The sequence below is a fragment of the Colletotrichum fioriniae genome, assembly GCF_027942845.1.
Source record: "Colletotrichum fioriniae strain IMI 355084 chromosome Unknown scaffold_18, whole genome shotgun sequence".
Lineage (NCBI taxonomy): Eukaryota > Fungi > Ascomycota > Sordariomycetes > Glomerellales > Glomerellaceae > Colletotrichum > Colletotrichum fioriniae.
In genome coordinates this window covers 223038-249914 of record NW_027076854.1, presented here as the reverse complement: position 1 = coordinate 249914, position 26877 = coordinate 223038, and the positions used below count along the sequence as shown (strand labels likewise).

General features: G+C 53.0%; 5 protein-coding genes across 5 annotated transcripts; 4 read left to right on the top strand and 1 right to left on the bottom strand.

Annotated features, from left to right (window-relative positions):
- Positions 1–547: 547 nt before the first annotated feature.
- On the top strand, positions 548–3517 carry N0V96_011551 (uncharacterized protein; the record flags this gene model as incomplete). Its single annotated transcript, XM_053193573.1, has 3 exons — positions 548–734; positions 797–2039; positions 2101–3517. 3 exons carry the CDS (start codon positions 548–550, stop codon positions 3515–3517), a joined length of 2847 nt encoding a protein of 948 aa, XP_053048891.1.
- Positions 3518–8093: 4576 nt separating this feature from the next.
- N0V96_011550 (uncharacterized protein) lies at positions 8094–9904 on the top strand (the record flags this gene model as incomplete). The annotated part of the gene is made up of 4 exons (XM_065759310.1): positions 8094–8499; positions 8561–8673; positions 8709–9577; positions 9634–9904. The coding sequence occupies 4 exons, from the start codon at positions 8094–8096 to the stop codon at positions 9902–9904; spliced, it is 1659 nt and encodes a 552-aa protein (XP_065612032.1).
- Positions 9905–11440: 1536 nt separating this feature from the next.
- Positions 11441–16926, bottom strand: MON2 (Endocytosis and vacuole integrity protein; the record flags this gene model as incomplete). The annotated part of the gene is made up of 6 exons (XM_065759309.1): positions 11441–13543; positions 13592–16093; positions 16144–16232; positions 16283–16663; positions 16725–16791; positions 16849–16926. 6 exons carry the CDS (start codon positions 16924–16926, stop codon positions 11441–11443), a joined length of 5220 nt encoding a protein of 1739 aa, XP_065612031.1.
- Positions 16927–17610: 684 nt separating this feature from the next.
- On the top strand, positions 17611–18266 carry MMS2 (E2 ubiquitin-conjugating protein mms2; the record flags this gene model as incomplete). The annotated part of the gene is made up of 4 exons (XM_053193570.1): positions 17611–17683; positions 17768–17847; positions 17916–18121; positions 18206–18266. The coding sequence occupies 4 exons, from the start codon at positions 17611–17613 to the stop codon at positions 18264–18266; spliced, it is 420 nt and encodes a 139-aa protein (XP_053048888.1).
- Positions 18267–19159: 893 nt separating this feature from the next.
- Positions 19160–20391, top strand: SLP2 (Synaptotagmin-like protein 2; the record flags this gene model as incomplete). Its single annotated transcript, XM_053193569.2, has 2 exons — positions 19160–19572; positions 19632–20391. 2 exons carry the CDS (start codon positions 19160–19162, stop codon positions 20389–20391), a joined length of 1173 nt encoding a protein of 390 aa, XP_053048887.1.
- Between the last annotated feature and the right edge of the window lie 6486 nt (positions 20392–26877).

Here is a 26877-nt window from a genome sequence, read left to right as displayed (position 1 = left end):
AACATAGTGAGATATCACCAACATAACATCGATGGAAATATTGGAAAACATGGGAGAGCTCTTTCCATATGCTAGAGACAACATTGGGGTACTAAAACCCAACTACATCGCCTTTTAGAGCGCGAAAAAGCGACACGCTGTCGTACCTTCCCATGTCCCTCCTAACACTAACAACCACTTTAATGAGAGCTCTAGGAGAGCGGGACTTGTGGTTGCTCAGGTCACCCAAACGAGGAAAGAGCTCTTAAAGCTTTGAAGCTCCCCAGAGCTCCTTCCCTTCACCTGCTTGATATCCAGCTTCAGCTTCAACACCTCACCTTACCTTACCTTACAATTTTACTTCACCTCTCACTTCTTTCTCTTGCTTCTCACTCAGTTCTCTCTCACTCATTTTTTGTGCTGCCTAGAGCTGGGTTGGGTCGTCAATTGACCCTTTGCCGTTCTTTGAGGTACCTTTCCACCTGGGAGTATATTCCTCATCGACCCTCTACTTTGCCTTCAAAAACTTTCCTCTTCTCATTCCTCTCATCCTCCTTCCTCACTCAAAATGACAAAGGCAAGAGCTTCGAGAGGTCATACCGTCAAGCCAGAGCCTGGCAATCATCAGAATACTTCTCCTACACCTTCCCTCACCAACACCTACAACGGCTCCCAAGAGGCTAACAGAAATCAATCCCGCTCTTACCATGCTGGGCCTGCGGATGTCAATCAATCATTCTTGAGATCAGACGCCCGTAAGTAATTTTTTCTCTTCTACTTACCAGCTTCTCAAGTTCGACATCTAATCATCGTACAGCCACGCCTTCTATCGCCCCTCACGGCGCTTACACTGCCCCCCAAACTGTCCGCAGTGCGCTTACGAACCCAACTTTTGACGAAAGTGAACCTGTTCTGCTCCAAGTCAGAAACAGAGACATGGATCCGCCCGTGATCCCCATGCAGAGCGATTCATTTCTCGATGGCTCCTTCCGGGACATAGGCGCCAAGGTCAAGATCTTCAACGATACTCTCGGTGAGCTACAGCAGCTTGGCGTCTCCCACGATGTCGCACTTCCTCAGCTCGTCCTAGTCGGCGATCAGTCTGCCGGAAAATCGAGCTTGATGTCTGGTCTTGCCGGACTCAACCTCCCTCGCAGCGAAGGCGTCTGTACTCGTTGCCCCGTCCACATTCGCGTTTCCCGGAGTGGCCCTCGCGACCGTGGCGGTCCTCAGTGGTCTTGCCGTGTCTCTCTTCAGCAGGACTACGCCTTCAAGCCTCCCAATCACTTCCTCACGAAGGCCGACGTCACCCCGGAGAACCCGTTCCCACCATGGGTGAAGCAGGCGCGAGTGGTCAAGGAATTCATGACGATTTACGATCAATCCGACATCGATACCGTGTTGAAGTGGGCTCAGATCGCAATCCTCAACCATGATCAAAACCACGAGCTGTACGTTCCCGGATCAGGCGCCATCACTAAGCAGTTCTTGTTGGACGACGAGGCCGAGAGAACTCTCGCCAAGTTCAGCCCCAACACGGTCGCCTTGGAGATCAAAGGCCCGGACCTGCCTGATCTATCTTTCTACGACATGCCTGGCATTTTCCGCAACGCGGCACGCGAGGAAGATGAATATCTTGTGTCGGTGGTAGAGAACCTGGCACGCGAGTACATTTCCCATTCTGAAGCCCTCATCATCTGGGCTGTGCCAATGAACGTCGACCCGGAGACGTCCTCGACTCTGTCAATCATTCGTGTTCTCCAGGCTCAGCAACGGACAATTGGAGTCATGACAAAGGCTGATCTTCTCCCTGAAGGCAACAATAGTCAGTGGCTGTCAATGCTCCGTGGCGAGGCGCACAAGATCGGTCATGAATTCTTCATCACGTCAAGGCCGTCGAACCAGAAGCTCGACGAGCAGCAGAGATGGGAGGAGGGATTCTTCCACCAAGATGCTAGTGAACGCTGGCCAGAGGAGTTTCATCCATTCCGCGAGCGATGTGGCGTGGAGAAACTCAAGATCGCTCTTTCGGAGAAGTTGGGCAAGGAATTCGCCAAGAAGTAAGTTTTCTACCCCACTTGCCTATCACTTATACCTTGACGAGATACTGACGTTTTCCAGCCTGCCCTCAATCAAGCACAAGGTGCAAAGCAGACTCAGTGAGATCGAAGCTGAGCTCAGCACGCTACCCGAGTTGCCCAATAATGTTGAGTTGGAAGTTCGGAAGAGCTTGATGGCGTTCTCCTCCACTGTCAAGGAGACTCTTCGTGGTAGAAAGTTTTCCTCTAACTACGGATCTCTTTCGGACAGCTTCCGCGACTGTATACTTCAGATGAAGCCCAAGTTCATACTGAAGGACAAGTCCGACATTCCTGTTCTTGAAATCTCTGATGACGAGGACGACAGTTCGTATGTTACCCCCTCCAACAGAAAGCGTGGCGGCTACGCCCATCAACAATCAGCCGCCAAACGAGCCCGACCAACCGTCAATGCCAGTAGCTCCTTCTCGGCTGCCATCAAGACAGAAGACAGTGGTCCGGCGCCATCGACACCTTCTCGCAGAGGACCACCCCAGCCAATGCCTCTGGCCCCGCCGTTCCAACGGTACGCTAACCATGGCGCTGGATTTCGGACACTGGCGCAGATTCGCGAAGACATCAAGGCCAAGACCAAGGCAGGCATGCCTAGTATTGTGCCTGACGAGGTCTATGAAGATCTATGCAAGCAAGCCGTAAAGGCCTGGAACCAGCCCATGGAAACCTTCCTGCAAGAGACTATGAATGTTCTCCAACGAATCGTCGACTACGCCCTGAGCCAGGCTTTTGGTACTCTAATGAAGCGATTGATCTTCAAGAAGTCAACCAACCTTATGAACGAGTTCCTGAGAGAGCGTCGTAGCGAGGCAATGTCTTTTCTCAAGGACATCTACGACATGGAGACGTTCCAGCTCTTCACAGTCAATCAAAAGGCGTTCCAAGATTATGAACGCTCTGAGAGTCGGGTACTCACGCGTTACCGCCACGTTATGCGCTGGCAGGCATTCTCGGGAGATTCCTACGAGTTCCACGATTGGGACCATATGACGCCAGAGCAGCGCATGAACGAGGAGCGGAAGCATAACGTCGAACTTGGAAAGATGGGCCCAGACACCTTTGATAAGGAACTGAGGGTGGCAGCCTACGTCCGAGGTTACTACATGTTGTCTGCTCTCCGCTTCGCCGACACGGTCTGTCTGTCGGTCACGTCCCGCATGATGCCGAAGATCGTTCAGGATCTCGACTTCTTCCTCGAGAACAATCTCGGTCTCATCGGTGGCCGTGACGAGACTGTATTTGCCCGCCTGATGGAAGAGGATGAAGCGACCGCGCGCAAGAGGGAGAGACTGAAGAACGAGCTGGAGAAGTTTAAGAAGGCTCTCGACTCGATCACGACCAACGAGTTGGAGGGCGCTTTTGGGTCGTCTTCGCAGGGTAGAGACGCATTCGAGGCTTACGGCGAGTCTTTTGCCGAGACCATGGATTTGGACGGAGGATGTTGAGACGTCAAACATGTCTTGCTGGGGTGATCGTTATGATTGCTAGCTCGCAAAGTTCTTGGAAGTTTGAGCCGCAGGTCGACTACAATGTCAAGGGAGTCAGTCGATGGTTGTTGTTTGACAAAGGGGTGAAGCCCGTTTGTTGAAATGTTCGACTATCGCAGTTGGGTCTGATCTTGTGGCCAGAGAGATCATGTGGCTGATTGGCACATTTGGGAGAGGCCATTTGGCGTGAGGAAATGGAGTTTCGGATACCTAAGGAAGGCCACAGGATTGTTTGTTTTTTGCCAGTCGGAAGGCATAATCGCAGAAGATACCAATATTGCACGTAGTTAGTTAGCTCAGAGAATAGACACCAAGATGTGTCAACAACATTGGGCCGTACGTGATTGGGGAAGAGTTGAGACGATAGCTTGCTGGTGGATGATCCGTTCTAAGCAGGCGATTTCTCCTGTGAATGCTGACACGGCTGTGTCAAACCATAGGAACCACGGTCCATGGAAATCTAAAGAAAGAAGAGCCAAGCCGTGATGGGAAGACATGCAAGATGAGGAAGATCAGGTAAGAGGGAAGAGCTGCCCGAGGAAGCACAGACTAAGGCATGCTACTAACGGACGGGAAAGCAAGAACTCCCTTCCATGTCTTGGCCATAGCCAGAAGGCCCGAAATTCAGCAGGATGGGCAGTGGTTATTGGAAGTGTTGCCAAATCCAAATCTTTTCGTCTTCCTCGAACCAACCTCAACTTGTCGTCTGCATCCCACCACACACCCACGACCACGACAATCCTTCCGCTGCGTTGGCTCCGTCCACACCCCCAAACACCGCATGGCCCATTTCTTCGTGCTGACAGTTCACGGGGTAAACTCCATGCATCGACTTTACCCGGCGCTGTTGCCCTCCCGTGGACTTGGGACCGCCTAAGGTGGCGTCGTCTGCCGTTTCGCCTAGGACTTCGGCCAACCGCTTCGCAAATCTCGCCGTTGGCTAAATTGGCCAGGCTCTAACCAGAGTATACAGACTTGGGGTCCCTCAACATGCAACCGCTTCTCACACCACCGACTCCTCAGAAAGAGGGTGCGACGAGGCAAGACAAGGCAGCAGAGTTTTCATTTGAATGGTGCCGTAATCCAAGTCGCCGGCTGCCGGGATGCCTACGCAAAAAACAACCGCGCATTAGATTCTCAAGTCCGCGCTAGACTACTCCAGTCCGGCGGCATGTTCCCAGCAGCCGTTCAGCCTAGTGCTGTGGACCTGAGCTTAGAGTCCAGGGAAAGTGTCAGTCGCGGTGGGCTTCCCCGGATTTGGAAGCATCGTGCCATGCTTCCGACTGCCATTGTCGGTGGGGCCATAGGACACTGGCAAGCTTAGACACGACGACGGGCTGGGACTAAGATTCATTCGAGGACAGGACGGCCCTCGGTACGGATCTGCAAGACTCCACAAGGTTGACTGACGAGGGCTCGCGCCAATGCTTGTGTATCTGTCGGACAACTGGCAACCGAGTTTAGATTGATTCGCGCCTCGCAAAGCTTGCGGAGCCAAAGCAAGCGAGCCGCGCAGATCACGAACTCTTCGTGATCAACTGCAGATTGTTGCCAACTCGACCATCACAAGCATTCAGTACGCCTTGAGCAGATTCCATCCGCGATCATCGGAAGCCGACTTAACGTACGTCCTATCAGATCGGGCAAACAGACAATGTATCCTCCTCTATAGTCATCGTCTATCCAATCGGCTTACAAAGATCCAGTGGTGCCGATATGCAAGGTCCGGAGGAGAAAGTCCACGACGTCAGCAGTAAGTGGTCTGCTGAGTTCCGTCTTCTCGTTGAGATCAGTTCAGATCCCATCCGGTAGCGCAGCTCCTATTTCTTGGGTCAAACTTCGGCTTGGAGACTGAATCAAAGTAACAAAGTCTGTGACAATACGACTTACGATCGTCTCAGGAACATCAGAAACCTAGGCAAACTAGTCCAGATGGGTATCAAAGTACCTGTCAGATACCGGCCCTGACTTCCGCGGAGGCGCTTCCTCCAACCACTAACGCTACTGATGGCCCTCCCGCTTTTCTCCATGGAAATGTAGGCCGCATAATCACGCGAAGACAAACAGCGCCAGCATACCGTCCTGGGTCTTAGCCCCTTGAAGCCTCTCGATCGTTGCTCGTAGAATGATCGGAATCGGCGTCCGCAATGGAAGAATAGCCACGAAGGACTCACAAGATGATTTCAGGCGACAAATCCAAACTCCAACGACAGAAAAAGTATGCATCCATCAGCTCCAATGGTGGAGTCGCCCAACGTTGCATGTATCGATACTTCGATGGCTCTTGATCAGAGGTCTGGCTAGCCTTTACGCAGAGGGGCTGTCCTATACTTCATGGAGTGTTGCTGGGATCTATAGAGGCAATTACAAACCCGAAACCTCCCTACTCCGAGAAATCAAGATTGGGGGAAGGAATTTTGTCAGGTCCCATCATACAAACTACCGCAAGAACCGGAAACGCAATGCACAAAGGTCAATCTGAAACCCTCTAGGTGTTGAGCACACACGTCCATCATCTAGGTCGCAACATGGTCTTATTAGCCCAGCAATCGATGGCTGGAATGCCAACACATGCGTCCAAACAGACAAACTTATCCACTCTAAAGCAGTCTCCTGGAGAACTAGCGGTCACTATTGAGTTGCAACCGTTCAACATTGACATTCGCCGATTGAAAACCTCCGTCGAACGATGGTCGTCACCTAATTCGCTTCGCTAAAGGCATCCTGTGCCTCACACCCGCATGATCAGTCTTAAACGAGCCCAATTGACACCCTTTGCCCACCACCACCAGTTGCGACTGTTGGTAGCCTGTCTATTACTCACGGCTTAAGTTAAGCAGTGGGCTGAAGTAGGTGAGCTTTCCCCAGTCTCCGCACTTCCCCTACACCAACACACCCTCAGCACCTAGACCCATCTCGCCCTGCGATCGGTCTTTGCCTTTAATAGTTCTCTTGACGTTGTCAACCAATGAGAGGAACATGGTTAATATCATCTGTCTTTTGCCGAACATTCATCCAGACGGCCCTTCTTACGAAGCCACATGTGCTGTACCCCAGTCCAGCTCGACACCTGAACCGCCTCTCGCCCGGGCCGGACAGGGTTCTTCAATCCATTTCTGGTACGCTAGTTCCTCTCACCTCAAGTGTTGTTGTCTTTAGTCTGAGTGGTTCATTCTTTCTCGTGATGGCAGAAACTTACTCACGCCAGGCATAGACCAGTCTGAGGGACGTCGAACTTGGAGGTCAATGTTGTCACCGAACCAGCGTCAAGTGATACACTTGGACACATAATGTCTCGAGCACCGTACTATGAAGTTCGAAGCATCATAGACTGCGGAACCTGCATACGGGATAGTTTTTCACGCTCCCCAGAAGACAAGGCCCAAGGGACAATCCACCGGTTGATGGAAGCATTGACTAGCCAGCTGCCATGCTTCATTGCTGCGGTGGCATTACCAGTCTGTTGGAATCCAACTAGTAATTGTCACTTGTGTGGGCATTTTGAACCAATTCCAACTGCATACAGGGTGCAGTCTCAATGATGGGCTGTAGGCTCTAGCTTCGAGGGATGAACCGGCGGACCGGAGATGCCTGGTACAAGGCCGGGCGAGCTGCGTTTATCCTCGTGAGAGTACGGTCTAGGGGTCCTAATACCAACAGGTCACGGAATGCAACTCCAGAACGTTTATGGCAATATGCGGTATGAGCACCAACATTATCTTGTTGCTTTTTCCAAGAACAGCCCATGGGGAAGTCTCCCGATACCCCTGTTCATGGAGTCGGGGTGTCACGTAAACGGCACGGAGATGAGTCTTTTGAAAGGCCATTTTGCATGCAAGAAACAGTTGGCTAACTCGCGTGGCACATGAATGGTGTGTTGAATATCTATTCCCCAATGCAACCAGGCCCGGGCCACGAATCAGAAGACAGCAGACCCTGGAATCTAAGTCGATACTTGCACCGATACCAGGTGGTGTGTTTCTGTGCCGCACACTGAGGCCTGTCTGGATTTATGTCGAGCAACCTGAGATTTGCTTCAGCTTTCCCGAAAGGCCAGGCAGAGACGCGCGACCGCGCCCGTTCACATAGTCGAGACTCGAGACCTAGATTCGGTCAAACTGTTCATGACTTTTTGGAGAGGGGCCGCCCACTCCAATCATCCAGCACATCTTTACCCGCGTGCCGCCAATTCGTGCCGTCGCCGCCGCACATCCCTGCTCCTGATGCATCCCCGCCTCACCCAGACGCTTCCTTCACGGGGGTGGGCACGTCCGAATGGGGGTGAACAAACTAGCTCCGGGGTCAGCAGCCGTGCAGATCGAGACAATTGCAATGCTTCCACCCTACTTGGGGAAAACCCGGGGTCGGGAAGTGAGGAAAGACATAAAAGTCCTCTACCCTGACCTCCCCGTTCACAGATCGTTTTCCTCTTCACCCGCGAGTCGGCCAGTCAACTTCTACACCCTCCCTTATCCCTCTCTTTAGATAATCTTCATCACTGTTTTAAGGAAGTAACCCATAAAACACCGCCACGATGGTGAAGAAGGCCGTTATGTCCCGGCAAGTGGCCGACAACGTCGGCATCGCGCAGGCCGAGGCCCCTCGATTCGAAAAGGTGTACTGGCTGAGAGAGCCTCATCTTCGCAAGCTATACTTCTCGACCATCTTCCTCATGGTCGCTTCAGCCACCACCGGCTACGATGGTATGCTCGTAAACACTTCTCAGCAGATGTCGCGATGGAAGGACTACTTTGGCGATGGCGTCTCCGACAACAACAAGCTCGGTATCCTCATCAACATGTTCAACATTGGTTCCATTGTTTCGTATTTCATCACACCTTACGTGGCAGACAACTTTGGACGTAAGATTGCCATTGTCAGCGGTTGTTGCTTCATGATCGTCGGCGGTGCCGTCACGGCCTTCTGCAACGGCTGGGGAAGTAAGTCAAAATCTCTTGCTCTTTCTAAGTGGTTGAAACAAGAGACTGACTGTCATTTAAGTGTACATCGGCGGTCGATTCATTCTGGGTTTCGGCAACTCACTTGCTCAGATGGCATCTCCCTTGCTGCTGACCGAGATCTGCCACCCTCAACACCGTGGTCCCGTCACTGCTGTAGGTTTTCTTCTCGATCTAGCCTCGAACACCAGACACGAACCTTTTACAAAGCCAGAGCAAGGGCTGATATGAACCAACAGATTTACAACTGTCTCTGGAACTTGGGGGCCCTGATCGTCGCCTCCATCGGCTGGGGAACATCATATGTGAACAACGACTGGTGCTGGCGATCCATCACCTTCATCCAGATTGTTCCCTCCGTCATCCAGCTCATCGGCATCTGGTGGGTTCCCGAGTCGCCGCGTTACCTCATCAACAAGGACCGCTCTGAGGAAGCTCTGGCCGTCTTGGCCAAGCACCATGCCGGCGGCGACTTGAACAACGCCACTGTTCAGTTCGAATTCCGCGAGATGAAGGAAACCATTTTGATGGAGAGGAACGCCGACAAGACAACCAGCTACGTCGACTTCCTCAAGACCAAGGGAAACCGCTGGCGTCTGGCGATTATCATTTCCCTCGGTATCATCTCCCAGTACTCTGGAAACGCCCTCTTCTCCAACTACATGGACGCCATCTACGAGGGTGCCGGTATCACCGAGCAGAACCAGAAGCTTGCCATCTCGACCGGAAAGTCCATTCTCGATCTCTCATGCTCCATCGGTGCCGCCTTGACCGTCGACTACTTTGGACGTCGCCCGCTTTTCCTGACTGCCATCAGCGGTATGGTCGCATCGTTCGTCTGCTGGACCATCACCGGTGCCGTTTTCGAGAACTCCGGCAACACGAACCAGGGCTCTGGCTACGCCCAGCTCGTCTTCATCTGGATCTTTGGTATCTTCTACGACATTGGTTTCTCCGGCCTGCTCATTGCCTACGGTCTTGAGGTCTTGCCTTTCCACCTCCGTGCCAAGGGCATGATGATCATGAACATTACCGTCCAGGCCATCCTCGCCATTGGAAAGTACGTTTTACCTTTTTTCCATTTGTACCTGACTACTCAGCTAACCGTACTATCAGCCAAACCAACAAGGTCGCATGGGACAAGCTCCCCAACCACTGGAACTTTATGCTGTTCTACACCCTCTGGGACTTCTGCGAGCTCATCTTTGTCTACTTCTTCTACGTCGAGACCAAGGGTCCCACCCTCGAGGAGATTGCCAAGATCTTTGACGGTGACGACGCTGTCGCACACGTCGACCTCACCCAGGTCGAGAAGGAGATTGATGCCAACATCCACGAGGAAGATATCAATACCCGCGCCGCGCACAGCGAGAAGACGGCTGCCTAGAATGTTCGATCTCTTGCGCAGTGACCGCCAGGAAATGAAAGAAGAAACCGAAGAAAAAAAAACATGCGTCCTTTTGTATTGCCACTCGGATGGTTTAGCAGGGCTAGGTGGTGGATGTAATGCGGGTCTAGCATCGGCTGGGCCCAAAAGTTTGGGGTTGTTCATGATACCAGAGGCATCGCGACACAAGACACTCTGATGTCCTACTACGGATGGAAGGTATCTTGCCGAGTGATGTCTTGTCAATTACTCTCGTTAGTTACAAGTAGGCTATACACAACGCGTGGCGGACCCCCTCACGGAGTCCCTGCGGTAATCTGAAGCCATCACCAACTTTGACTTCCTCCCTTGCCGTGGCCAATTGTCAATGTCTGTCTAAACAAACGAAGAAGAAAAAAGCCACTTCCTTCTCAAGCTTTTACTACTGTCTTGGCTGGGGCCCTCCTCCGTCCCCAGGGAGACTAAAGTTCTAAACCCTATATTCCCCCGGATTTCCTAATGGAGCTTGAGAAAGCGCTAGTGCCGGCATCTACATAGTACGAGGTCTCTGGATATGAGAGGGGAATTGGTGGGAATTTCTCTGGTGAGAAAAAACGCAGGGGGCGTTAGGCTGTTTGTCCTGCAGGCATCGTTTACTTGGCGTTGGAGGTAGACACGGAAGGATTCAGGAGTCAGCATTGGGAATGATTGGGGGGAGGGGTGGGGGAGAGGACGGGCCGTGGAACCGGTGGGATTCGGCCCCTCGTATGCGGGGAGGAGCAGACGGGATGAAATGCCTACACGGTTTTGAAAATATGGCTTTTTTGGGGTCCGATTCTCGTTTTTGCTTCCTTTTGCCCTTTGTTGGCTGGGATTGTTCTATTTGTATTGTACATACTACATACCACCCAAGGGGGCGGTGGGTGAATCTTTGCACGTGTTGAGTCGGCCTTGTATGGCTCAAGAGCTTACATTTGGAACCTTCGTTTCCAGATACTGGCTATAATGGTGTCAGCGGAACTGTAAGAGACCATGAGAGAGAATTGATCAGCGGATGAGATCGATGGCCTGACAACCCACCCAGACGCATTCCACTGTCTTTGGGGTGAAATTTGAACAGACTGAGATGGAAATGCACTGGTAAGGGGCTTTTCGGAGGAAGAGCCGTCACTAATTGTTTGCGGTTTTGCTTATTCCTTTCTTTCCTCGTACGGCTTACTGGCTGCCGTGTGCATGGTAGTTTGTTGCCTCCAGGCTCTGGTTGTGGTACGCTCGACAGGGGCGCGACTTGCCTCTTGTATGCCATACGGTGGTTACGGGCCATTTGCTCCGGTTGTTTACAATGTTTGTTGCGAGGTTGTCCTCTAGCCACAGAGCGACGGCGCATAGCGTCCCGAGTAGGATTTGTACGATAATGCTCTATGGACCGCTAAGCACGAGTTTCCCATAATATCCCTTGACGCAATAACGATCTACAATGTGCTGGTCATGTCTGTCTGATAGGTAAAGTAGGTAATGATACATTGAAAACAGAGCAGCTGTGCATAAATGACTCCTTTAAACACCCAGCTCGCCGCCAACAACCTCAAGAGCCTCTACACAGAGCTTCAACACCGCCTCGTCCCCAGAAGAGCCCGCTACCTGCACGGCGCTGACGAGGAGGGGATACAGCCGCAGTAGATGCTTCCTTCCCTCGCTATCGACGTTGGGCGTGCTGGGGATAGCATCCGACTCGGACGTCAAGTCGACCAGCTGCCGGAGCACACGCAACAGTTCCTTTCGCTGCGAAAGCGGCTGCGGCATGCGGCCTCGCAGGGGCTGGTCGGCAATGTACGCCCGGACAGTCAGCGCCGCGCGGAGGATTAGAAAGGGCGCGACGGTGCGCGCGATGCGGATGTGCAGGGCCTGCGGCGCCTCTGAGAGATGCGAGGTCGCGGAGCGCGGGGGCGGGAACGCGGGCGTGGGCGGTTGCACGACGATGCGCAGGCTCTCGACGTTGTACGTTGAGACAAGGGAGAAGAGCTCGTCGACACAGACGTATGCCATACGGTCGCGGCGGGTCGGAAGCGGGTCGAAGGTGCGGCCGGTGCGTTTCTTGTAGAGCGCTGCGAGGCCGTTGGCGCCGTCGCTGCTGGAGCCGAAGAGGAGGGAAGACTCGGTCGGCGAGGGGTCATGGATGATGGAGGTCCGGAAGAGGCTTTCGGCATAGGCTTTGCGGGTCTTGTCTGGGATCGCCTCGGCTCCTAGGGATGGGATGATGAGTTCGCGAAGTTTGTGGAATGATGCAATGTCAAAGGACTCGTCGTCCGAGAGGTCTGCTGATGAAGGCGCTGCATTGGTGTCCGCGCTCACGATACCGTCGGCGATTCCGACAATCATTTGCCACATGTCCTGAAGTGTCGAGCGGGGGATCTCGAGGACGCGGATCTGTGGCAGCGTGGCTTCCAAGATGGCGAGAATCGAGTTTGTTGCGAGACGCCACGGCTGGGCTGACTTGGTGACGATTGGGAAGCCGTACTTGAGCACAACGGGCTTGGACAGCGCCGAGAGGGCTGAGGAGAAAGCCTTGCTGGCATAGATATCTACGTCGGATGCGTTGCGTAGGATAAGGGTTTGTAGGATGGACATACTGGCTTTCGACATGGCCACATACGTTCTCCGCTGAGTCGCGCTCTGCGCCTTGAGTGCTTCGTCGCTGAAAGCTAGGCGGACGAACTCGGCCACCTGGGAGATCATGGCCGAGGGCACACCGGCGAGGTCTGTTCGTACCATCTTGATGGCTTCCATGACCTGGTTCTGCAGCGGCGTGACATACTCAATGTCATTCACATAGGCTCCCACCGTGGCTTGTTGCAGGGCCTCGCGGAAGAGGGTCAACATCTGGCGAACCCGATCCACCGTCAGGTCTTGCTGGACGAGTTGGTACACATCGTGGAATGCCGCAACGTAGGCAATCAAGCAAGTTTGATTGTCTGCCTTCTTGCCATCTTCTTCGTCCAGGGAGACGGGCGTACCCCGAGACCACAGCTCCCATGCCGCGTTAACAGTGTTTGTGTCAAAAATGGGTCTGCCGGGATCGTAGTCGAGCTTGATAACCTTGCCGAGTGCTTTGTACGTGGCCGTGTTGATTGTGAGCACCTGAAAATCGAGTAGAGTAGTAAAGTGACCAAGAAGCTCTTGCCACAGGGCATTAAATGAGGAATGCATGGATAGGGTCTCCATGTAGGTCGTAAGGAGCTCGGAAATACCGGTCAAGACAACGGATGCTGTCTCGTGCCACTCTCTGCGGTCTTGCAGGGTGGTACTGTCGGTTGCGGCGGCCTGGAGTTCTTCCTCTATTGATGAAAGAAGCTTGAAAACCACAGACTTGACGCAGGTGGACCATGCCTCTGGACTCAACTTATCGCCATACGCGTCAAAGATTCTCAACAAGGTCTGAATCGCGCTATTGCGTAGCTCGAGTCGTCCATCGGCTGTCACCGTCGTGAGTCTCAACAGCAACAGCATCCAAAGGGCAGCGTCTGAAGCGATGTGTTCCGAATTTGCAGCCAAGGCTGCCAGATCAGATATACTTGAGCCCTGCATCAGGTCGGCCGTGACGGGAAGGGTCTCAGTCTTGCCGGACAGGAAATCTGACAGAACCCAGAAAAATGTGACAGTCTACAAAGTATTAGCTTGGTCCGAAAGACTTGACTCTTTGCAACGTACCGTTAATGCAATATTGAGGTCATCATCTTGTGAGCAAAATTTGTAAAGGGTATCGACAAGGATGAGAAAGCAGGAATTCGGTAAAGACGCTAGGAAGTCGGAGCAGATGAGTTGAAGAGAATTGAAAGAAGACCGGACGAGCTTCGCTGATCTGGTCATGAGAACGTTCGTCTGGGAACCCCGACGTTCTCCAGTGGCGAACTTTTTGTTGATGAAGATGGAGCCGATAATCTCAAAGGCAATCTCCCATCCGCTAACGAGTGTCTCGCCGCAGTTTTCAAGTAGGTTCTTCAATCCTTCTAGAACAACCTTGTGGATTTCGACGTCAGTGCTATGACTGGCGACGGTGACCTCCCTATCTTCTTGCTGCAGAGGCAAGAGTGCATCGCGGAGAGCCTCAAGGAGAAGCAACTGGACCTGACCGCATTGCTCACGCTCCATCGTGGCCGCAATGTTGGCTGCATCAAGAGCCAGTCTGACGAGAATTTCTGCCGCTCGCAGCCTTACGGAAGCGTTCATTGAAGACGCATTGATGATATGGATCAATTCGGAAGTCAGGGGGGTCCATCCAGATATGTCTGGCGAGTAAGAAAGCAAGCGATCGATGTTGATTGTGGCAATATCACCCAACTTGGCCAGGGCGAAGTGGTCTTCCTGATTCGGTCCTGCGGCGGCTGCTGTAGAGACACTGAGAACCCGACGATGTTGGCCTGCTTGCGACGGCTTCATGCCTCCTGATGTAGGCGACTTTGGTTGCGCTGCACTCTCTGTCTTTGGCTTATCTTCCTTTGCTCTTTCTAAGAGGTCGCAAACCGCCTCAACGACTTGTGCAAAGGCGTCGTTGGGAAAGTCAATAGTGCTTTCAATCAGACGAGATGCTGCCGTCTCAACAGCGCGGACTTCACTGCTAAAGTTGGAGAGTAGTGCATTTGCCTCGCCCTCCGCATGCTGATCTGTTCCCTTCGTTGCGAGTGGCGTTCGGCCCGGAGTCTTACTCGTGGAGAATAGTACAAAATCGGCTTGCTGTAAGGTTTCCAGGATGATACGCCATGAGGAACCGAGAGTCGGGCCAAGAGCAATGCCAAGGTTGAGGAGCGCTCGCAAGCATAGGAGATTACGGGTGTTGAGCGTCATCTGGCTCCCCTCGAGGCCTTGCTGCCGACCTCTGTCAGCGACGGGCGATGCTTGAGTGACAAGACTATCGACACTTAGTAACCCTCGCGCGTTGCTCAGAATGCTGTTGGGTGCTTCTGTGGTCGGTGTGGGCGTTGTTGGTCGAGCTGGCCCGGCATTCAGGCACGCCGTGAACACATTCGGTGGCACTGCCGCCTTACCCAGCGTCGTCAAAAATGCGTCTCTCGGGGTAGACAGCTGGAGCAAGCCGGCGACGTGGGCAAACTTTTGGAATGCCCTCACTAGACTGTGGTAGTACTCAGAGTCCATAGCAGCATAGAGGAACGTAGAACAGGTAGCAAGAATGGCGGGCCAGCACTCCTCAATGATGGCGGCGCAAATTTTGACTTCTTTGTGCATGGGGTGATCCTCCAAAGCAAGAGGGTTGAGCGGGACGGGGTTCTTCTTGAATGATGCCGCTCGTTCCAACGCAGCTCGTGATCCGTCTGTATCATCTTGTGCAGGTGCCGGTGAGTCGCGGCCAACTTCCTGCTTCCCGCTCTTCTTGCGATTGCGGCTATCCCCAGGGACAGTGAGGGGAAGGATAAACTTGGCAAGGCCTTCAGAGAGCGATCCTATGCAAGACAAAGTCAAGCTGTAGATGTAAGAATCCGGAACAGATGGTGCCTCGGTCTTGTCGAGCTGGTCGATGCAAGGGACCCGGACGCTACTCCACTGCGTGCTAATGCCCACATTGGAGCCGTCTGCGCTGACGGAGCCGCTGATAATACCCGTGACGCCACTGGCCTCGAGCATGGCTTGATCGGTTGATGATGCGATGCTAGCATAAGGGTTCATAACCGGGATCGTCGATTGGTGTCCAAGACCAATAACAGACGGTTTCTCGGTGCTAAGCCGCACAAAGGTCGCGGTCAAATGTTTGAGAACATCCTTCTCGCCTTCCTTTGCGTCGTAGTTGACGAAGATCCGTCTGATCAAGGCGTGCTCTGAGAAGATACCTCGGAACACTTCTAAACACAGTGCTCTCTTCCATGTTGCCGTGTCCTGGTCCAGTAGATGCGTCAGGATATCAAGTGCATCTCCGCTTTCGGTTGGGAGCATGTTGATATGGCGTCTTAGGAGGGTGTACAGAATCCGAACCAGCCTGACGGACGTAGCAAAGTTTGGCTTTCCTTTCAGTGCGCTAGTGATGAATGGCATGACCCGAATCTGTAGGATGTGTGCTTGTTCTTTGTGGGTAGAAAAGACGGCGGCATGGTTGGTAAGAACAGACTCTATCAGTTCCAATCCGAATGTTTGTGGCAGACCAGAGAATCTCAGGTACTCGGGGCGCTGATTCTCTGTCATGAGACATAGATCGTTGAATATCTAAGTAGAGGTGAGTGACAGAACTTTTGTAGTATGATGGCGCGGCATACCCTGTACGCATCCAGCGCCGCTGCGCGCAGTTCAACTGTGCCATCACCGGACGGCGCTTCGCCAGCGGGAGGGCCGCTTGGAGCCGTTTCTATGCACGTTCAGCAGATAAACTTGGTGGCAGAAAGATTCAAGACTAACTGTCTTCGGCTACGACCTTGTCAAACACAGACACGACGAGCTGTTGCAAGGTTGCCGCGGAAGTGTTGTTGACGATAGCATTTTTGCTGGACTGCAGTATGAAGCAGATGTTCAGAGCGGTGATGAGAAGGTCGCCTTTGAGATCAGTGGCATAATTCTGCAATAATGACGGCAAAGCCTGAAGGATCTTCAGTTGAACATCGAGACCAGCCGAGGTTGCCTCTCTCAGAGCTTCGAGGACCTGGTTCAGCTTCCCCCTTGGAAGAGCACGGGCGACGATGAGCCTCTGGAGGCATACAATGGCGATTCCAGTAAACTTTGCATTCTTGGTGCCACATGCAATGATGAAGGGATTCACAAAGTTGGGTCTCTGGGCAAGCTCTGTGTCGAGAGGTCAGTCATGGATCCATAGCTAGGAGGGACCGACAGTGGGGATACACACCGTTGGCAGCTTGAGCTTCATTAGCTCCTCTAAGCGCTTTCAGTTCCTCGAGAGACTTTTCAGCAGCCTTATTCAGATACTGTTAGCATTGGGTTTTCATTTTGTTAGATATTCAAGTGCACACCTGTCGGAGGTCATTATGTTTTCGTTTGCTCTCTTGGATGAGGTTCGTTAGCTCCGTAGCCAGGAGCTGGGTCGTCATTCTGTCACAGGTGGCCTCTCGGGCAGTCCATCATCGATCTTTGACGGACCTCAGTGAAATGAAGAAACACACGCTAACAAAATGGACTGTGGAACAATTGACAAGCCGTGTCTTGTCGAAATTGTCGAGTTGATTTCGAGTTGATAGGGATGAACAGGGCAAGTTAAGGTAAGGTAGGGAGCTCGCGTTTGGACAGCTGCTTCTGCCCTCTGCGCCTGGCAGCTCATCCACAGCTCCCGATTGAGGTGAGCTGTCCACCTTGAATGATGACTAAGGCATCTCGCATAACGGTACCCACACCGCTTGACCGGCAGAAATGCTCAAAGTAGTTCACCGCCTTTAGTGCCCCGCGCTGCCTTGGGCTGGCACGGCTTCTAGCCAGACAGTGACACTTGCGCCGTCTCTCCAGGCGCCTTCAGGCACAAGCCAGCTTGATTACACTGATGGGCCCTTCTGTGAGGTGCCCACTGCGACCCGTCACTGGGCCAAGCAGATGTACCCCCACTAGGTACCTACCACACGTTTAGGTAAAGAACTAAGATCCGGGCCGCATTGCAATCCCCGACGGCCTTCCTCCCACTTCGTAACCCCTCCAACTTTGAACATCTACATTGCGGTATCTTCCCGTCGCCCATTCACAACCATACCGACCTCAAGCCTCTCGATACCCACACACCACTCAACATGGGCGCAAAGGTTCCACGCAACTTCCGCCTCCTCGAGGAGCTTGAGAAAGGCGAAAAGGGTCTCGGAGCAGGTACTGGAGTTCCTCCCCTCTGATGCAACACCAAGCAAACTGCCCCGCGCATCTCGCATTTCTGACTGACTGTTCCCGTTGCAGAGGCTTGCTCCTACGGTCTGAACGATGCCGAAGACCTCTTGATGTCCGACTGGAACGGAACCATTCTTGGACCCCCTCATGTTAGTATATCCTTTGTGTTTACCAGGCCCCATCGAGGTTTTGCGCATCACTGACCGGTTCTTTGTAGAGCGTCCACGAAAACCGAATCTACTCCCTCAAGATGCACTGCGGTCCCAACTACCCTGACGAGCCTCCCACGATACAATTTGTGAGCCAGGTCAACCTGCCCTGCGTCAACTCCCGCAATGGCGTCGTCGACCCCAGACAGCTTCCTTGCCTGGCCAACTGGAAGAGAGACAACACCATGGAGACTATTCTCATTGAACTTAGAAGGTATGTTGGGAGAGGGGATACGTTGGGATGCAAGCTCAAATGCTGCCAGCCCTCTTCAGACAAGGCTAACACTCATTTCTCCAGGTACATGGCCGCTCCTGCGAACAAGAAGATCCCTCAGCCTCCCGAAGGTTCTACATACTAGCAGTGGCCTATGTGCATGATTCCCCACGATTCGCGAAAGAGGGTTTGGCTGGGTAGGTCGGGCTGATTATCGGTACACATGGCATGGGTAGTATGGCTCAATGATTATGACTTTCTTCACACCCAAAGTTCTCTCCGCCCATTATGCTGTGCTATGAAGGAAGGCAGTGTCTCTTTGTGCTTTGAGAGTCTGGACAGAGTGAGACGGAAGTGGACACCGTCAACAGCATGCACCTCTACGGATGTGAGACTCGGATCTACATTGGGCGTCACTCTCTGGGCTACTTCTACTGATTGCATTCTGGCTTCTTATCCTCTGAGACTAATCGCAGTCTTCCAGATGGGGACCCGTCCAGGTGTCAGTAACCTTATGAAAGTTGTGTTCTCGTGAGGTAATGTGGTGATGCATCCTGAGCTATGGTTGATGAACTTGGTGACTGTCAAGGTGCTGGATGTTTTGAGATTCTGAGTTTCATGACTAGCCAACATCAAAAGGGTTGCGGTCCAATGCAAAACCAGTGTATCCGGGCTTCATAATCGTTGCGAACAGATGTGCCGTCTGGTCTCCAAGCTGACAATGCAAGGCCTCGTCCATGTCTAGGATGTCCCGTCCTGGATCCTGGATGCACCATGGCACCACGGAACGGGAGCATCAGAGCCCGGTGGGCCTCGGCCGATACCGTCGGCTAATTATCGGTAGGCAGAGGCAGCTGCAGCTTCCGTCATCCATGGGATTTTTTTTGCCCCGGTCAAAGGACGGAGACCCACAGATCCTCTTTGGCCTTAGCTGATGACCCGCGAGAGAGCTATTCTGGAGCTCGCAACCTCGATTTGATCCACGATCCACGCATCTTCTCGATCTACGTCAATGCAGCAGCAGCAGCAGCAACAGACATGGCTTCGGCGGTAACAAAAGCCGCACTCTCCGCGCCGCTGAGACGGGCCTTCGTCCAGTCCCAGTCGCGCGGCTTCCAGACTACCACAAAGAGCCTGCTTCCATCAGCATTCGGCTCCAGCTCCAGCATCCCGCCCTCCTACTTCCAGAGGTCGTCGCTCCCCGCCAACACCGTCATCCGATTCGTTCCGCAACAGACAGCATGGATCGTTGAGCGCATGGGAAAGTTCAACCGCATTCTCGAACCCGGTCTGGCTATTCTCGTCCCCTTCATCGACCGCATCTCCTACGTCAAGTCGCTCAAGGAAAACGCCCTCGAGATCCCTAGTCAGAGCGCCATCACCGCCGACAACGTCACCCTCGAACTCGATGGTGTCCTCTACACCCGCGTCTTTGACGCCTACAAGGCCAGGTTTGTCCACACCCCCCCTCGACGGTATCGTGGTAGCATACTGACAATATTCCCCCAAGCTATGGAGTCGAAGATGCCGAATACGCCATCTCTCAGCTGGCGCAAACCACGATGCGATCCGAAATCGGCCAGCTGACCCTCGACCACGTCCTCAAGGAGCGCGCCGCTCTCAACACAAACATCACCGCCGCCATCAACGAGGCCGCTCAGGCCTGGGGCGTTACCTGCCTCCGTTACGAGATCCGAGACATCCACGCCCCCGCCGGCGTCGTCGAAGCCATGCACCGCCAGGTCACCGCCGAACGCTCGAAGCGCGCCGAGATCCTCGACTCCGAGGGTCAGAGACAGTCGGCCATCAACATCGCCGAGGGTAAGAAGCAGAGCGTCATCCTGGCGTCCGAGGCTATGCGCGCCGAGCAGATCAACAGGGCGTCTGGTGAGGCCGAGGCCATCCTCATGAAGGCCAAGGCAACCGCCGCCGGTATCGAGGCCGTCTCCAAGAGCATTGCCGACGGCGAGGATGCGGCACAGGGCGCCATCAGCCTGTCGGTTGCCGAGAAGTACGTTGACGCGTTTGGCAAGCTGGCCAAGGAGAGCACGGCTGTCGTTGTCCCCGGAAACGTGGGAGACATCTCGAGCATGATTGCCACCGGCCTGAGCGTGTACGGCAAGGTTGGCCAGGCGCAAGCCAGGACGATGGCGAAGCAGCTGGTCGGCAACGAGTCGGCGGAGGAGTCCTACGAGGGAGCGTCTGGGGAGTCCAAGCAGCTGAAGGATTCGGTGCTTGAGAGCTTCGACCAGGCGGCAGGACAGAAATGATTACTCGGATAGAGTACGGAGCCGGCATTGATGGACAGACACACACACAAGATAGGAGAATCGCCGGGTGTCACATTATGTACTAGTACTACCCACTCAACCAAAAAAGACGGGCGAGGAAAATGCCCATGCATATCATAGGTTAAAATTGACTTGATCAAATATCCCTTTGGCGTGTTTCTTGCGTGATGTTCAAGTCCCATACAAGCCGAGCATCCATAAACTGAAATGCTGCTTAGGGACTTTCCTTGTTTCACTCCTACCGCATATTCCACCATATGAATGCGTAGGAAACCCTCATCTACAACTCCGAGTCCATTCTCGTCATCAGCCAGGAGGCGCCCGTCTAGGTCGACGGGTCAGGTCAAATTGTCTGGGTGGTGAAGTGGTTCAAGGTCAACAAGCAATATATTTGCCCACGGCCTTACTCGACGACAGGCTCCGAGTTCAATTTCCAGCATAAGAACCAAGACATGTAGCCACACCGGTGACGAACTCTTTTTGCTTTTCTTTTCAAAACGAGTATAAAGAAGGGAGAGCGTGTTAAAACCCTCGCCGACTTCTTTTAACTAGGTGCCCCTTGATGGCTGGCAGCCTTGCGACTAGGAATGTGGGAAATCCCTTAGATACGACCTCGATTCATGGTCTATCTAAATGATACGATTACTTTGAGAAGAGATGGACACCAGTGCCATCAGCATTCTCATATGTGCTCGATATTACCAGTCAGTGGTCAAGACTCGCGCCATCGTGAAAAGTGATAGTTCCATGACCTCAGAATATTATAAAATCCGCAATCCATTAAAGACATAGATCGTCTAGGCTTGCGTTGTCTGTGCTTGCAGCGCCCGATTCCACCGTATGGGACGCCACGGGCTGCTCTCCCGAATAAGGAAGTTGATTTCGAATGTGGGTAACTCTTTTAACTCTTTATAAGCTACTACTGACCGTATCTTGAAAATGCTCTGCGTAGTAGTTTGACTATGATACACAACTCTCTTCTACTGTTAGCGGGCAGTATCAAGTTCTCGGATAAACTGTTGCAGCGGGTTGGCACTTCTCTAGTCATGCTAAAACTCAGAAGATAGCCGGTCAAGAAATTGAACCGTCTTCAAGGATGATAATCAAGTATGTTGTAATAAGTGTGATCGAAGAATCGTCGGTGTTCACTGTGATAGTTAAATAAAGTCGTGGGCCTGACGACATCACGTTTTGAAGAAGTACTGAATATCTCTACATGGCTATATACGTGCATTTCTGTGTAGCTCAGCACTTCGAGAGAACGATGCTGTTTGTGGTAATACACGAGCAACTACCAATGTCCTGGCAGGAAGGCTGCATCTCAGCCTTGGCCACTTTAATTATAAAACACCATGGGCCCTCGCATCATCTTCCTCTAAAATAGACGTCATTTTCTCAGGCAAGTACTTCATTGCATGGACGCATACCGGTGCTCATGAGATAATTTTGAGCTGCCACTCACCTCACTGGTTTCACAGCTTCGAAGCTGTATCAAGAGCTCGCTTGCGGGCGAACCCATAGCATGGGGACTTAATCCACACGTGTGCTATACATAAACGGGCTCATTCATGGAGGAAAGGCGAATGACGAATACGTCCAATCCGGAGCGCACATGTCTATCATATAGGATTGATGCTCGGTATAATGGACACTTTGCGGAAATGCTTAGACTTCACAAAGGAATTGATCAAGCCTTGAAGAAGGCTGCCGGAAGACTTCATCCCCGTAGTAATACACACCCGTACTTTTGCTCTCAGAATTACCGTAAATTGAGCGCTGATCCGTTTAGATCGTTGATGTAGGTACTCAAGACTTGCACAGCATACGAGAAAACCGGAAGGCGAACGAAGAGGTTAGCAACGCGTCTGCGCCTCTTTTCCTCTGGAAGAACCAAAAAGAAATAAGAGGAATCACGCAATTGCATATCGAAGAGGCAGCAAAATGCACAGCGGACTTTTAACTAGAGACAGACACGCATATCCCCTCTGATATGATGCCTGCCAGCAGATGCACGAGAGTGACCTTGCATGGGACAGGATGCAAACCGCATATCCAACCTAGCTGGACAAACACCGAATCCTCCAGATCAAAAGAAGAAAGGGAGGAGAAAAAGAAGTAAACACCCTTTAACATCGGCAGTCGAAAAATCGCCCCTCGCACGGCCAACCTTACCCCGCGAAGAACTTTTTTCTCCCTCACGATAGTCTCTACCCCGCCAACTGGAACACCGGCGGCGGGTCCTATCCAGCACAACGCTCAGAGTTTTCTGCAAGCTCGATCTTCGCAAGATGTAAGCGAGTGGGCGAAAATGCCGGCCGCCGGCCGGGTGGTCGTGCGGGCCTTGTCCTCTCGACTCGCTTTTGGCCGCTGCTCTTGGCTTTTCCCTTCGAGGTTTGAGTGGAAGCCTCGGGGGGCGAAGAACGAAGGGTGAGGGGTCATGCCGGAAAGCGGGCGACGTCGTATCAGCATCGGCGAGATCTCCCGCGGCCGAACTCACAAGTGCGGTCTCGTGCCAGGGCCCAGGGGGCCGCGAAGGGCGATGGATCATGGCGTATCTGTTCTACGGATACAAACAAGCGGGCTTTAGACCTTTGACAACTTCGGCTTCTACACCTCCGCTGACCTCACCAAGCTGACTGGAGCTTTACCGAACAACCCAGTGATGCAGTCTGCCTGCCGCCTTGGTGCGGCACAGCACCGCAGGTTTGCGCCCTTCTTTCTCAGCTGTTAGCCTGTTTCGAGATGTCAGCTCTGCATGATGGGACTTTGAGGTTTAGCGGGCGCGGCCCGCTCAAACTTTGGGAGGGATTTGCCATGGTAGGGTTTGCGAAACTTCGACAACGCGGCCGAAGCAACCGGGGACGGGCAGCAATGAACATGTTTGGCAATGGGCCGTGGGAAAGGGGAGGGGGCATACCCGACTCGGACTCTCTCTCAACTAGGCCTTTTGTCGGTGGAGTTTGGGGCCCTCGTTACCGTACGGGACATCGACCGACGGAGGCGGCCGGATCAGGGTTCATGATGGGCGAGGAGGGCTGGTTCTGGCAGATACAAGGCCGTCTGACTGTCAGGTCCACCGCCCAGGAAGAGTTGCTGTAACATTAAGATCCCGTCTCCGGCTTCGCGAAGCGGGTCGAAGAAGGAGGAGGAGAAGGATTCGAACAAGAAATGCGTTCAACAAGCGGCTTGCGCAACTGGTGAACCGAGCTCCGGTGATCAACCCGGCATGGGTTTGAGCTTTTGGGGGCCTTGAAGGCACAAGGGGCGGTTATCTCAACCTTCTTTGCTTCTTACTTCCTCTCGCAGAGATGGGCACATGCACCTTTTGGGGGATGTATTATGGGAGGGGGGAGGATCACCATCTGGCATCGGGGCGGGGACTGTCAGAGAAGAGGACGTCCGCCCTTCATGCCTGATAAAGCATGCCGATTTCGCGGCGAGATATGTCTGATCTACATTCGCGCAGCCAGGTTTTACGGGCAACGGTCTAACAGACAGAGTTGGCGTCCAATGGAGATGAGCAAAGCCTGCGAATAGTTGCAATGCTCTACTGTTCCTTCAGGCACGAAGCAGCGCGTATCAAAATTTGACTTTCAAGAATCGTAACACAGCGATGGGCCTCTGCGTCTCCTGAAAAGGGCCAAACCACCCTGGTCGCCTGGTTCCGGAGCTTCGACATTCCAAGCTGGCAAGCTCTGACCGTGAGTCCACTTCTCATGCCGAATCTGGATGGTAACGGAGAGGTTGTATCATAGATATTAGGAAAAAACAGACGAGCGAAGCAGGGTGACGAAACAACCTCGTAGGCAAGGTGGCACGCAAAGTCACGATGGGATGGAATAGGATGGGATGGGGCTGATGGCAACCGCCTCATCCACAGCAGATCTTGGTTAGCCTTACTCTGCAGCGGGGCTGGGATCTTGGATGGATGGATCGCCGACTTTCCTCTTCTGAAAAATCGTTGCGACGCTCGAGGGGGTGTGAACTGTGAGGGGGGCTTTTGCTAGCGTAGCCAGCTTGGCGGCTGGGCTTTGCTGCTTTGCTTGGATTCAAGTGCAGGGCGATGTTGCAATCCCAATATGGATGCGAGAGCATCCGTGCTGTAATGACGGGCCAAAGCTCCAAACTACAGTTCCTACTTCCAAGTTTAAAACGAGCTTTCGTCCGAAGGATGATGTGGTAGTGGTGGTGTTGAGCGAGTCAAACCGACGAGTTGAACTGGCAGCCCGGTCCGAACTCTACTCCGCAAACTCTGCAAGTTTGCTAGAGCGATCAGTGACGAGCCGTGTCTGTGTGTCCCATCATGGCGTTTGCTCGTGTGGAAAGGGTTTTTGCGGATGTGCCATAGATGTTCCCCGAGGAGGCGTGGGAGGGTGCTGGCTTCGATCCTGTCTGGCCCTCTGATGTCAAGGGCTTTGTCTGGTCGCTGATCCGGATCAGCAGGTTGAATTAGACTTCGCAGCAGCAGCGTGCCGTGTACCGTCTTCGAACCTCGTCTTGTGAGACATTGCGGCGCCAGATGTCATGCGTGCCATGTTCAGGCTCCGGCGATAGACGCCAATCCATCGATCAAGGGTTCACCCGATTGAGGCGGAAGACAGAGACCTGGTCGAAGAACCTCGACTCAGACACAGTCACTGCATCTGTACCAAAGTTTCTATCTTGGGGGAACCGGTGGGATGGTCGTCGCTTGGGCCATTGGAGTTTGGAAATGTCGAATACCAGTTTGCCTGCCTTGAGAACATGTTCCGGCGCATTGTAGCGATGACACAGGTGAGCGACAACTTCGGCGCCAACTCATCCGATATTTAGTCTCGACAGTAACGGTAAGCGTTTGGGGGGCTCGAGTCCGACCCGGCCCAGTATCGGTGAGGCAGAGAGAGAGAGAGAGAGAGAGACAGAGAGAATAGCTCAGCTCACTCTGTCAGAGCGGACCCTGTCAGCCTGTTTGCTTGTCAAACCTGGGCTTGGCTTGCCTTTGCCTGGCGTGCTTGGATTGATTCTTTTTGGGAGGTGCTTGGTGGATACGGTAACTGGCGATGCTGCTATTGACAGGGCCGGTCTTTAATCATGTGGTCAACCTACCCCGGCCTCTGACCGCTGCCCCCTTTCGATCGTTAATCTCACCGATGATGGGCAATCGACTCAAGCGAAATGTGGTCAATGGATTCCCCTGGTCTTCAGCCCATGAGACCAAATACACCAAGACACCATTGGAAATCCTTAAGTGGGATCTGATCTGTATCGTACGAATACAGAATGTCAAGTTTGCTCTGCGTTTGCGGGTGACAGGTGCATGAACCACGGGGTCCCGTCTCTGGCATCGGATCGTTGCCCCCTTTGTTTGTACACTATCCATACACAGAACACGCATAATTTGACAGCTGTAAACTATTGAACTGGGAAGTGAACGGTGCTGTTGCACGTCCCCACGGGTCCCCCAGGAAAGGATTCGTAGTGTAAATGCGTTTGACGGCTGAGGCGCTTTGGCTTCAAACATTGTATTTGGATAGTCGGACACGAGTCCATAGCAGATATGGCTACCTACGCGTACAAATGTGTTTCTGGGCAAAATAAAAAAAAGGTTACGTTTGTCAAAGGTTCCCTGTGCAAGTGGAAGCGAACCTGACACGCTGGGTTGGCCCTCGCTGTGCAGCCCGTGATGGACGTGTACACGGACGCCAAGTTTCGACCGGATACACCATTGAACATGGAATGGCAGGCTTCGGAAGTGGAGTTTGGCTTCGCCGCTTGCGTGCAGCGCCGCCGTGCTACCGTGAACATGTCGGCACAAGGTCAATCCCACTCTACTCTACGGGAAATCTTTCGTACCGTACTGGTAGACCTCGTTGGAGTGGGTGAAGCCAAGCTGTCACTGCCTTGAGGCTTGTGTTGGAGCGGCATCGGTTCGTCGATGATCTATCCGTTCTAGGCAACTGGCTTTTGCACCTGATGGGAATGTTGTTTGCGCGTTTCTGCGTCTAGAGGCAGTATTGAGCAGATTGTAAAGACCCCGGTCTCCTAGCCATACTCTTGTGAAGTTGTAAAGTAGTATGTCATGATTCCCAGACCTCGCGGCTTTTCGCAGACCCCTTAAAGGCCTCAACAAATATAGATGGAAAGATAACTTCCCCTGCCTACGACATCGTCGTCGTCGTAGAGAGAGGGTCTGTGAGTCGTAGACCTTACTGCCGTGATGTCCGTGTCCGTCCTAAGGCAAGTGATGGACCTGTCGAGAGCGGCGCCTAGCCCGATGAAGTTCGTCTCTCATCCAAAAAAGAGGCTCGTTCGCGAAGGGGACCCGACGATATGGACCAGCCCACATGGGAACGCTGACAAGTCTGGACGAAACCGGTGCTCTCGCCACCGCAAAAAGCAAATCCTTCGTTCCAACTTTCCGCAGTACAAACTCAATGATCGCTTCTCGTTTTTCTTCTCCTTCTTTTCTTTGCCTTGGTGCTCTCA